The sequence below is a fragment of the Volvox carteri genome, assembly GCF_000143455.1.
Source record: "Volvox carteri f. nagariensis unplaced genomic scaffold VOLCAscaffold_31, whole genome shotgun sequence".
NCBI classification, from domain to species: Eukaryota; Viridiplantae; Chlorophyta; class Chlorophyceae; order Chlamydomonadales; family Volvocaceae; genus Volvox; species Volvox carteri.
The window spans coordinates 1138215-1150470 of NW_003307574.1; the positions used below are offsets into that span (position 1 = coordinate 1138215).

The 12256-nt window shown below is 55.6% G+C and overlaps 2 protein-coding genes across 2 annotated transcripts; one reads left to right on the forward strand and one right to left on the reverse strand.

Moving 5' to 3' along the window:
• Positions 1–614: 614 nt before the first annotated feature.
• cnk5 (NimA-related protein kinase 5) lies at positions 615–4689 on the reverse strand (the record flags this gene model as incomplete). The annotated part of the gene is made up of 10 exons (XM_002952698.1): positions 615–910; positions 1214–1810; positions 1973–2191; positions 2474–2852; positions 3143–3283; positions 3435–3591; positions 3856–4121; positions 4192–4407; positions 4496–4583; positions 4658–4689. 10 exons carry the CDS (start codon positions 4687–4689, stop codon positions 615–617), a joined length of 2391 nt encoding a protein of 796 aa, XP_002952744.1.
• A 333-nt stretch (positions 4690–5022) lies between these two features.
• Positions 5023–10237, forward strand: cct3 (chaperonin complex component; the record flags this gene model as incomplete). The annotated part of the gene is made up of 11 exons (XM_002952618.1): positions 5023–5109; positions 5179–5319; positions 5385–5454; positions 5562–5776; positions 6070–6202; positions 7524–7668; positions 8216–8425; positions 8731–8887; positions 9105–9267; positions 9657–9835; positions 10061–10237. The coding sequence occupies 11 exons, from the start codon at positions 5023–5025 to the stop codon at positions 10235–10237; spliced, it is 1677 nt and encodes a 558-aa protein (XP_002952664.1).
• Between the last annotated feature and the right edge of the window lie 2019 nt (positions 10238–12256).

Here is a 12256-nt window from a genome sequence, read left to right on the forward strand (position 1 = left end):
ATCCATAACTATCCCTTACCCCTGCATGATCCAGCCTGCCTGGTAGCCTGCGTGCTTCAGCCGAAACCGGAGGTCACCTACGCCGGCGGGTGCGGAATCAACGCTCCTGGCGCAGGTACCTAAGGGAATCGGGGTGCTGCATGCTGAATTCACATGCACCGCATTTCTGCGTAGGAAGGGTGCGACCTCATTGGAATATTACCACACCTGCGCTACCCCATTGCTGGTGGCACAAATATCACACCGCTCAAAGGCTACACACAGAGCCCCACTAAATACCGCCTTCGCAGCGAATCCACACAAAATGCAAGGACGAGCTGAGCATGGTCCTGAAGTCTTAGACAATCGCCGCTGCACAGTTTGTGCGTCCACTCCTGCGCCTCCACTCCATGGACTGCAACATGCTAGCGCTTCTACTGCTCTGTTTAACCGCATCACCTCATCCGCTGCAAGAAGCCCCTGACAACGAACGCAGTGTAATCATATGCCCTCGCCTCGTCGCTCCACCTGGCACGCCAACAAGCCACCTGCTCAGCCAGCTACCGCCTGGCTGTGTCCTCAATCCAATACTGTGCAGTTGCAGCTCCCTGAATGGTCTGCCCGTCGTGCCGACATCACGAGTACATCGACTCCGTAAACACAAGCTGATCCACCATGAAGCATCCCGGCATGCGCGCCTTGTCGCCCACAATCTCCAACAGCCGCCGCTGCACCTCCTTCTCATCGGGTGGCGGCTCCTGGCGGCGCGCACGGCTTAGGTACTCGTATACCGGTGCGAATTTGTTGCCCAGCTGCGCTTCACAGCCCTGACGGATGGCGCGTGCCTTGTCCGAGTTTGCGCCCGTCTGCTTGACGCGCTCCTGTACGGCGGCTATGCTGTCACGGCCGTCGTAAGCACGCGAGGCAATGTCTGCGCAGCGAGGCATGAAGGTGAGAACACATGGTCATCGTAATCGCCAACGGAAAGCAGGGAGAGTTCCCGCGCATCGCTGGTACAAGATAATACAGGAAGGTGAAAACATTGCCCAGCGTGCCAAGTGCATGGCCAAGGTGGTAGCAAAGCCGGGAACAGGAAATGCATGCCGTAGGCGCCACGCTCATTTGACCCAAATATTTAATCCGGAACGGCACATATTCATCACCAGTGCAAACACGCCACAATTCCAAAAGGGGAGCTGTCTACGCTCAAGGTTTGAGGCACTCCAAAACACACCTTCTACGTTCTGAATAATGCGGTTACGCTGCTGCACCACGCCCTCATCCTCGTCATCATCCTCAAAGTCATCGCTGTAGGCGCCGTCATCATCGTCGTCGCCATGATGGTGATGATGGCGTGCGCCGCCCCCATGCAGCGGCGGTGGCGACTGCGCTTGCGGCTGCTGGTGCCCTCTCGCACCAGCCGAAGCAGGTGCTGCCAGGGGACTCGGTCCGGAGGTTCGGCGAACGTCCGGCGAGGGCGTGGCGGCTCCTACAGACTTAGATGACATTATGGACCGATCTGATGCGGTGCCGTTGGGCGGCCGAGCAGGGCTGCCTGCGCCCGAGAGCCCGACAGGTCCTGCTGAAGTGGCACGCATGGTACGGCTGTTGCCTAAGTTGACCGAACCCATCAATGGGCTGTCCGAGGCATTAGTGCGCAGGCCGGCCGTGTACAGGCCCCGTGCAGCAGCGCCCTGCATCCCATAACCGTTGGTCATCTGCACAGTGCCCATGTTGGGCATATCGTCGCCAAGAACCGATGCGCCGTTGTAATCCATTCCCCATTGCCCCGCGCCTCCCCGGGCGCCCTGCTCGAGTGCGCCCGCGGTTGCTGCAATGAGAACACAGGAGCTGGCGTGAGAGATAGAGAGCGGGGTATAGTGTGCGACCGCATGCTACAGGACGCAAGAATCAATTATTTTACCAGGGACTACATGGGCACCACGCATAGATGCATTCGTGCACAAGGCTGGTATTAATAAAATAGGCGCACCTTGCAAGCCAACCTGCGTTGCTCCTCCCCGGACCGTCCCCGTGAGCACATCATCATCCCCCAGGCCCCAGTTGTTTGTTCCGCCTCCTGCAGCCCGATTGTTCCCCAAGGTTGGCGTTTGAAACTGCTGCGAAGCTGGCGAGGTTCCGACCCGACCAGCCCCACCAGCAGACAGTCCTCGAGACGGCGCCTGTTGTGAGGGAGGCCGCTGACCGGCCCCTGAGGACAGGACAACGTTGCACAGCAGGCGTACTGCTGTTAGTCGATTACGAGGTCCACAGTAAGATAGCTAGCACAGGTAGATGGTATGCGCTGCACCCTCGACGTGCTTGTCCCGGGGGCCACAGCCGTAAAACCTCGCGCACCATGCAGTAGGAGCTGTTTCATCTGGGTCGGTCACCCCACAGGATCCCTTAAGCCTTATCATGCCAATGCATCCCTCGCAGGATTGTGCAATGCAGCACTGCGGTTCAGCAACCCCCTTTCCTTCGAAACCAGTACCTTGTTGCTGCTGCAGCCGTGCCTGGGACGGTAACGTTGCGGCGTACGGGTCCACAGCACCTGAATCTGGGCCGTCCAGGACCCAAATACCCTTATTGCCAGGCCGAGTGGGCGGGCCACGCACGGTCTCCTCAATCCGCACAGTGCCCATGTTCGGTAAGTCGTCATCCTCAAATCCCCTGTCGACTCTCTGCGGCGACGGCTGAGCGCCAGGCAGCCCCGTGTTGTTGCCAAAAATCTGTTCCCTCTTGCGTGCAGCCGCTTGCACGCGATTCTTGTTGGCGCCCATGGCCGCGACGCTCATCCTCCGCATCTCCTTCTCCCGTTCCATGGCCTTCTTGCGCTCCATTCTTTGCTTCGGGGTCAAGTTCGCGTCGTTCTGAAGCACAAGATATCGACAGAGGCACGCATTCTTCACTCACGCACGCCCAATCGTATGCACTGTAGTAGTCCAGAGGCCATTGTTTTTGAGACGGAAAGTGGAATCTACCCAGAAGGGTAAGGCTTCACTATGCAGAACATGTTTACTCGTTGCTGCGATGTGCTGAGCATAACGCATAACCTGTTGAGGGCAGACGTGCATCAGCCTTTCCGTATGCACGGCACGGACCCAGCTGGCGACGCGTGCACCCATCGTGGCAGGCAACGCACGGCAAGCTGCGAGCTCACCTCCCCGTAGGCCTCTGCACCTGGCGCAGCATCCAGCAGCTGCTTCCTGCGAGTCAAGCTAATCGATTGTTTCATGTTGCGCTGCTGTTCCTCAGCTTTGAAGCGACCTAGGTGCCGTTGCACGTACGGCATCTTGAAAACCTGCCTCAAAATGCATCAAAATGGGAACCAAAAGATCAGCTGACAGTCTGCAAGCACATATAGCTACTTCAAACAATATCCGTACTTGAAGCCAGTCGGCCATTCCGGCCCAGCGCATAAGCACAAGCCCCAAGGCCACCCAAAGGCCCACCTCTCCAAGGGAAGGCCGTGTGGTGGCATCTCTCGCCAAAAGGCGGTTGACCAGGTCGCTCAAACCTGAGCTAAACTGATCAGTTGGGATAGGCGGAAAGTTGCCACGCACGATCTGGTACACGAGCGAGAGCAGGCTGTCGGCAGCAAAGGCGTGCCTGTACGACATACGCACATCCGTGACGTAAGATAATTGGAGCGTCAACACTACAAGGAAAGGATTATATGGCAGCACCGAAACACAGCATATTGGTGCAAGGTGTAATACGATGAGCTGTGCCAAAGGAGAACTGCGGAGATATGGACCGGCATGTTGCCTTACAGCCCTGGCCCCTGAAGCACATTTCAGGTGCCCCCGTCACGCCTCTGCAGCTGCCATGCGACCCTCCAAGCCTCGCTCCTATTAGCACCCTTGCACTCACTTGAGGGTGCAGAGCTCATACAACACGCAGCCCAGCGACCAGATGTCGCTCTTGTACGTGTATGGCTGGTTTGTGCAAATTTCTGGGGCCATGTAGTATGGTGTTCCCGTAACAGTTGTAGCAAACGAGTCCGTGCGCTCGAGCACCTTGGAGATCCCGAAGTCACCCAGCTTGATAATGCCGCCCCGAGCTATGAAGATATTCTGGGTCTTTAAGTCGCGGTGAAGAACACGCTTTGAGTGTATGTAGCTAAGAGCCGACGCAATCTGCAGCAGGACATATGTCTGTTCGGTTTGTTTACACATCTCGAAGTCAACCCAAAAGCCGAAGTCTTACCTGCACAAACATGTTCATCACCTCCTCCTCGGTAAAATATTCCTTCTGCGATGCCTTCTTGCGGATTCGAGTAAACAGGTCGCCCTCCTCGCAAAAGGAGGTGACAATGCACAGCGCCCCGTCCTTGTCTACAAAGCTCTCCCGATACCGGATGATGTTGGGGTGATCAAGGGAGTCCAAAAGCTGAGATTCACGAAGTGCCCCCGCGTGGTCATCCTGCACTCCGCAGATTTGGGACATTGTGTCGACGGGTTGCATGCCAATCCGTTTGCTTAGCACCCTTACTGGCTTGCTGGTATCGCACCTTGGCAGACATAGGTATTCGCTTGATGCAATACAGATGGCCATCATACTTATCCCGTGCCCGAAACGCTGTGCCATACTGACCCTGCCTGCGAGCCGAAGCGAGGCCGCCACAGTTAGGGCAGGCAGCGGAAATAAGAAATCCTTTACACATTTAGCCTACCCAATAATAACAAGGTCCTCGTACTTTTCCATGATAATGCTACCAGACAAGAAATGGAAGTGCAGCAGCCCAACGCGCTGAGCCTACGGAATACAAGCCTATCGCATCTAAGACATTATCGTTACATAGCGCATGTTACTTAACAGCAAAAACAGCCAGTAACTCGGTTGCAACAAGGCATATTGGTACGGCACGACGCGAGACTGTTATGTAGTTGTTCCGTATAGCCTACTGGAAAGACTTCACGCTGTTATCGCTTGCTGTAGCCGTCACCTTACCTTGGTCGGTCAGTAGAAAGTTCTACCTTTCGAACTGGTCTCTTCCGCTTCGGTTTGCTCGGGATAGCATATTACAGGCCTATCAAAATGCAGGTTCCAGTTACAGTATTGAATGCTAGCACGAAGCGGGAGACAGGGAAGAAGGCACAATTTGCAAATATTGCCGCCGCTAAGGTGCGTCCTGCGAGCGTACCAGCCAGCTGGTAAAGCTTTCGTCACCATACAAATTTGTCGTCACAACAGGCTGTTGCGGACATCATCCGCACAACGCTTGGGCCGCGTTCCATGTTGAAGATGCTCCTAGACCCCAACGGCGGCATCGTGTTGACGAACGATGGGCATGCCATCCTGCGTGAAATTGATGTGTCTCACCCAGCGGCAAAGGTATGTTAGAGGGCTGGTGCTGCCGAAAGGGCCTACGTCTTACGGCGGGCTCAATTGGCGCGCAGTCGATGATCCAGCTTAGCCGGACCCAAGACGAGGAGGTGGGCGACGGCACCACATCCGTTATTATTCTTGGTATGTCTTTAAGCATTACTGATTGAGGGTACGTGATCGGGTACGGGACTAACTGCTCTTTCCCCTTTTGGCGATGGGTTTGTGGTACTCCCCTTACGGTCATGCAGCCGGTGAGATGCTGCAGATGGCGGAGCCTTTCCTGGAGAAGAACATCCACCCGACCGTGATTGTGCGTGGATTTGCACGAGCGCTCGAGGACTCGGTGAAACTTATCGACCAGCTAGCCTTTCCTATCGATACAGAGAATCGGCAGCAGATGCTCAACGTTGTCAACAGCTGCATTGGCACCAAGTTCACTCACCGCTTCGGCACGCTCATGGCGGTGGGTTGCAAGTGGGGCGTGCTTGGGTTGGGCGGATGGTTGACGCCGCCATGAACCAAGCGTCCGACGTGCCATGGGGGTTGGGGCAAAGCCCACCACGTAAATTGTATACGGGGTTATCTGCACAACTTTTACCCAGGATTTCCTTTTCCACCCCCTATCCTCCAGCCCAGCCTTGTCGACAGCAACTTCATTTCACCTTGCGCAACCTTAGCCGCCGTGAACTCTACTGACTGATCCAAATGTTTAATCTGTTTCCGGATGAAATTGCATGTGTGTACTTGAACGGACAGGAGCTGGCCCTCGACGCCGTCCGGACAGTGACGGTGGATCTGGGCGGTGGCGCCAAGGAAATCGACATTAAGAACTACGCCAAAGTGGAGAAGATTCCCGGAGGGACAATCGAGGACTGCAGAGTACTCAAGGGTAAGTTTCGGAGTTCATACAAGCGTGCGTAGCAAGGGCCGGATTCTGGTCCATAAGCTATGTGGGAGTATGCACATGTGCAATTGCCAGGGCACCCTAAAGTCATGACAGGGGTTGTATTGACGGTGTCCTAGCAGTTTGAAATTTGACGAGAGGATTCCAGGACAATATAGAGGTGGACGATGGAAGCTTATACCGGAACTCGAGAGTTGAGCAGTCACAGGCAGTGCCTGGGGCTGCTCCCAGGGCATGGGATGTATGGGCGCCTGGCGGCCCTTGTGGAGGGATCCGTTCGTCAACAAATTGAATGACCCGACACCTTACCGGAATCATTTGGCCGGGGGACACTGCGGGCGAGGGGAGGGCGCCATCAGCAAGAGGTAGCCATGAAGGAACTGTCATTTTAGGTACCGGGTCATTGTGAAGGACAAATGAATGCAGATGTGGTGCAGATCAGTGCGAAAAGTGAACACGGACGCTGCCCAGGAGGATGATTGGGAAAAAGAGAAAGCAGTTTCGTAAGTACCTGAAGAGTTCAGCCTCATGACGACGTGAGGTTCTTATGAATTGATGTCGCAGGTTTGGCGCAGGTCTGGTCGAGCCAGGGTGTTTAATTCTTGGGGTTGATTATGAATTTGGGAGTGGGTTTTGTGGGGAGTGCGTGAAGAGGGGCCCACCCTCTCAGTGCCGCCCGGTCGGTCTCGGCAGCTTTCACTGTGTAGCACATGACTGCCGCACGGACCAAGTGGCGAAAGTCGGTTTCTCAAGCAGCCTGTTTTCAGAAGAGGTACCGGGGAAGGGGGCTGCTGCCCGGAAAGCGCGGTTCGGGAGACGGTGATGTGTGGCCTCGCGTTGTGCACGTGGCTGTTGGATCCATGTTATGGCGTCGATGGTGTGTGTTTCTAAACAGAGCCGTGAGAAGAAAGTACTGGTGGAGACGCCACGGGAGAAACATTTGCTGAAGCAAGTAGTCGACATTGTTGGACTGTAGACATTGTTGCATTTAGCGGGTGTTGAGGGCGGTTGGGTGGGGTTGAAATGGTCTGCGTGCGGCTGTCGCCATTCTCAAGCAGTGAGTAGTGCAGTATGGGGTGCAGCCTTGTTCTGTCTGTGCGTTTGGTTTGGTTTGTTCGGTCTGCTGGATTGCCTTCTGGCACGGCTAGGAGGGCCCAAGCTGAGGGGCTAGTTTAGGGAAGCAGCTCTGCAGCCGCCTCGCGCATATCGTTTGCATAACCCTAAATTGATATTGTTCGTGTATAATTCCCCTCAACTAACCTCTTGCGTCGTAATCATCATCACCGCGATCCCTAATCCCAACCAGGTGTCATGTTCAACAAGGACGTGGTGGTTCCGGGGCGCATGCGGCGGCGCATCGCCAACCCGCGTATCCTGCTGTTGGACTGCCCCTTGGAGTACAAGAAGGGCGAGAACCAAACCAATGTGGAGCTCACCAAGGAGGAGGACTGGTGGGGTCTGGTTGGAGGGAGTCCTATTATGTATATCCACCCTCCTGGGTGGAGGAATTCGGGGCTCCGGTCTTAGGAAATTGGGGATTCTCGGAGGTTATGCCAGTTTGCAGATGGGTGTTAGGGGGACAGGGTGAAGAGGGGCGTGGTTTGACAGGCGGGAGAGAAGGGCCTGGAGAACTGTGCGGAAGAGCGCGTCTTGTGTGGATCCTGTGTGGGAGGATGTGGCTGGGGTGGGCGGGCGGGATATGTGAGGAAAGGAGGCTTTGAGAACGGCCAAGAGGAGGAGGAGAAGAAGATTTCAGAGGGAAGGGGGAACAGGGGCGAACAGTTTGCTGCTATGGACGGTGCTTGTCCCTTGCAGTACCAAGGCATGGTGGAAATAGTAGGGAAACCCAGGAAGTGTAAGTACTGCGGTATTAGTTGGTAATAAGCAAATGTTTTGCTTCTCGACATGTTTTGTTTGCCCTTCCCTCTATGCCCCTTTCCTCTTCTTTCCTCTTCGTATTCCATTTTCATGTTCGTTCCTTCCCATTTTCCCCTGCAGGGCGGCCCTTCTGAAGCAGGAGGAGGAGCAGATTCAGCGCCAGTGTGAGCAAATCCTGGCCTTCAAGCCCGACGTTGTCATTACGGAGAAGGGCCTTTCAGACCTGGCGGCACATTACCTCACCAAATCGGGTGTGTCCGCCATCCGCCGGCTGCGCAAGACGGACAATAACCGCATCGCACGGGCGTGCGGGGCCACCATCGTGAACCGGTAGGTGGGTGGGTGGGTGCTGCGCTAGGTGTGATCGCTGGGATGGGAACTGGCAGGCGAGCAAAGCCAGCTGGTGGGTGGGAAGATGGGTCCAATGAATGAGGAGGGGGCCAGTTGGAGTGTGGGTCGGTGTAATCATGCGCCGTTTTACCCAAGCTCCCTAACCGTTTCTGCGCCTAGTCCCCCATTACCCCTCCTCGCCTTGCCTTTTAAACCTGGTGGTTGCTTCCTCCCTGCGGGTCCTCCTTACTGATTTTAGTCACCGCCCGCTGTTCTCCTGCGCTTCATTTTCGATATCGTGTCAGGACCGACGAGATCCGCGACTCGGACATCGGCACTGGTGCTGGTCTGTTCGAGGTGGTTAAGATTGGTGACGAGTTCTTCACCTTCATCGTGGACTGCCAGGCGCCGAAGGCCTGCACGGTGCTGTTGCGGGGAGCCACCAAGGACATTCTGAACGAGGTGCGGAGCGCTGTGCGTGGGGGCGTGGCATGGCATGGCATGGCGATTGGTGTGTGGCTTTCCGTGCGCCGGATTGCGGACGTGTCTAGTTTCGGGATTTATGGACATCGTGACGAGGGGAGGTTCACACTTATCGATGTGTATGTGTTGGGGCAGCTGCCTTACAAGTATTTCACCTCCTCCTACACCGCCGGCCCGCTCACCGTAATAATCGCAGGTGGAGCGCAACTTGACAGATGCTATGGGCGTGGCGCGTAACATCTGCCTGGACCCGCGGCTGGTTCCCGGAGGGGGCGCCTGTGAGATGGCCATTAGCCACGGCTTGGCTGAGCGCGCCGCAACGGTCGAGGGTGTGGAGCAGTGGCCATACAAGGCAGTAGGTACGTGCTTGTGCAATTTGCAGTCGGTGCATCCCAGCCACGGACTAGGCTGCGTGGGCTGGTGGTGAGCTGATTGGGTGACCGGGTTGGGTGGTGTCCCGCCGTGTCTGTCAAGATGTCGCTCCCGCTTCCTTTTGGGGTCACAGTCCGCGCGGGCCAGTGGTATATATAACCCATTGTGAAAGTTGCACTAGTGGCCGATAGTAATGACAGTTACTTTTGGATGCGAATTTCCGCTCGGCTGGGCGGACCCTTCGCGCGTGTCCGTCCACATTATTCTATTTGCCCATACACCTCCTTGTTCCAACCCTGTTCGCAAACACTTTACCAAAGCCCTTTTGTCGTGGTGCCTTTCCACTTTATCCGCGTACGTTCTCTCTTGCGTCCAGGCGTTGCGATGGAGGTCATTCCGCGCACGCTCGCCCAGAACTGCGGCGCCAATGTCATCCGCACGCTCACGAAGCTGCGCGCCAAACACGCCGAGTCGCCAGGGTGCAGCTGGGGTATTGACGGCGAGACGGGCGAGGTCAAGGACATGAAGGAGCTGGGCGTGTGGGAGCCGTATCAGGTGAGACGAGGAGTTGAGGGCTAGTAGAGCTGCTGATTCAGGCAGCCGGACGACCGTGAGCATCCTCATCCCTTGTTCCCGCCCTCTGTCCCAGCAACGCAGTTTCCTCCCTTGTCTTTAATATTACCGCTGATGTGGACGTGTTGCCAGCAAGCGTCATTTGGGTTGCGGTCGTTGTTATGAATTTAACTGTTGTGGTTGCGGTCCTGATTGCCATGGCCCCAGGTCAAGGCGCAGACTATCAAGACCGCCATCGAGAGCGCTCAGATGCTGCTGCGAATTGACGACATCGTGTCGGGTCTGTCCAAGAAGGACCGGGGAGGTGCACCAGGGCCCCGCGGGGGCGCGCCGGATGTGGAAGACCACGATAACGTGGATAGCGAGCGGATGCTGGCGGAGTAGGTTGATGATTGAGGAGAAACGTTGTGGCATTGCGCCATACTCGCTCTTTGCGTCTTTAATTTCATACCTGTGTTCGGACGGAGTACACGCATGTTTATGGAGTTGTCGTGCCCAAAGCGGAAATTCATTACACAGGGCAGCGTTGGAGGCGTAAAAGCCGAGGGGGATGGGATGGCTTGGCATGCATGGGGCTACGCACGAGTCATTTGGCGGCTGGGTAAAAGATTAGGGGTTGGGGAGTGGAAAAAGGGCTAGAGGCGCGGCGACGGGTGTATAACTGGAGGACCGTTTTGCAGACGGTGGAAGTAGTTTGGCGCACGACCTTACTTGTGGTGTCGGTGTTGGATGGCGAGCGTCTTGGTCGCTGGGTTGTAAGAGATGCAGGTGCGTTTCCTGCCTCCCCCACGGGGAGAATGAGGGTGGGCTAAAGCTGACGTCCAGCAGCGGTGGGGGGCCATGGGGGTTGGCTTGTCTTTGCAGGCGTGTGCTGCATGTTGGGCCGGGCTGGAGGCAACTTGCTATGAGCCAAATAGTGCAAATTAACCTCTCAACAGTACGCTGAAGGTGAATGATTCTGCCCTGATGCATGGGTGGGAGAGATTAGGTAGGCTGGGACCGGCGTCTACGCGGGCTGGCGGGTAGGGTAGGCGGTGGTTAAGGTGGCGAGGACATTGTCTACTTGTACCAGCTCCCCGGCTGTGCATCATCAGTTTGGCGGCGGTACCTGTGCACCTATGCCTGTGTAAATGGCTACAGAAAAAGCTGTAGAAGTTCATTTTCCGCAGGAGTGGATGCTGTCGCGTAAAACCTGGCTGTAACTTTGACAAAGCAAGTGCATACAAGAGCCTGCTGGAGCCGAGCTTTCATGAAGCTCACATCCGAAAACGAATGAAATCCCTGGCCTCCTCTTAGCCTCATAACACATGCTTGCGTAAGTGTCGTTTGCTAATTAGAGGGGCCACAAGGACATCGCGCGCCATCTCCTATGGTCTCAAGAACGCAGTCGCGCAGATGGTCTTATGAGGACCAAATAGCCTTTCAAACACCACCAAGTTGAATTCTTACAATCAACCAAGGCGTCAAATACCCCACGAAGGTGGAGCAACAAAAACAAACCGAGGTGGCAAAAAACTCCGCTTCCGAGGGTTGCCTGGGTGCCACCGCTGCACGCACGGCTGTGCAAGATCGAGAGTCCTGCGGTCGAAATGGTACCAAAATCCGATCCCGGATATCACATATGCTCTGCTAGTGATAATATACATTCATGAAATACTCCAAAGATACGGCTATTGTAGGAGGACGCATACGGAGGATGTTGGACGCACGACCGTTGGCCCGACGGCTTATCTGCTTTGCCGCCTCGCCTCCCTCCGTGCTAAATATTTTCCTGTTCAACCGGCATATGCAAACCAAAACAGTCAATTGATTTATACAAAGACAGCCACCCCAGGACAACCGTATACGACAGCACAGCCTCATCAAACATGCTGGGCGGTACAATTTCCATACCTTTAGCGTCTTTCCCGTTCATCGCCCGTCTGTGACTCCCAGTAAGCGTCTCTCCCTCTCGCCTCGACCCGCAAACCAGTTATTCATAACTGTCAATGCCCATAATGGCCTGGAGGCCACCTGCTTGCAACAGCTACCAACATCTACAGCGCATGCGTCCACGAGCAGTGGCGTAGGCAGTACTCGAGAGGTGAAGTTGGTGCCGGGCAGTGAACATACACGTATAGCCTTGTGCCCCGCAGAAGTGTGGCATGTGCGCCAACACATCTATGGAACAGTCAGATCGAAATATGCACCGCCAAAATACACGCGAAGGCGCTGTGCAACCTGCCGCCAAAGTTCACACCGCTGAAGCCACTTGCGACATTCAAGTGCAGGTAAAAAGCTGCGCTCTCATGCCAACCCACAAGACGTTCCGTCTAGGACGCTGCCTCAATCCAAAGCCCCAGCTGAATCCTCCCGCTACCCGACCTACGCTTCCCCCACTCTCGACACATATTAAAAACAAAT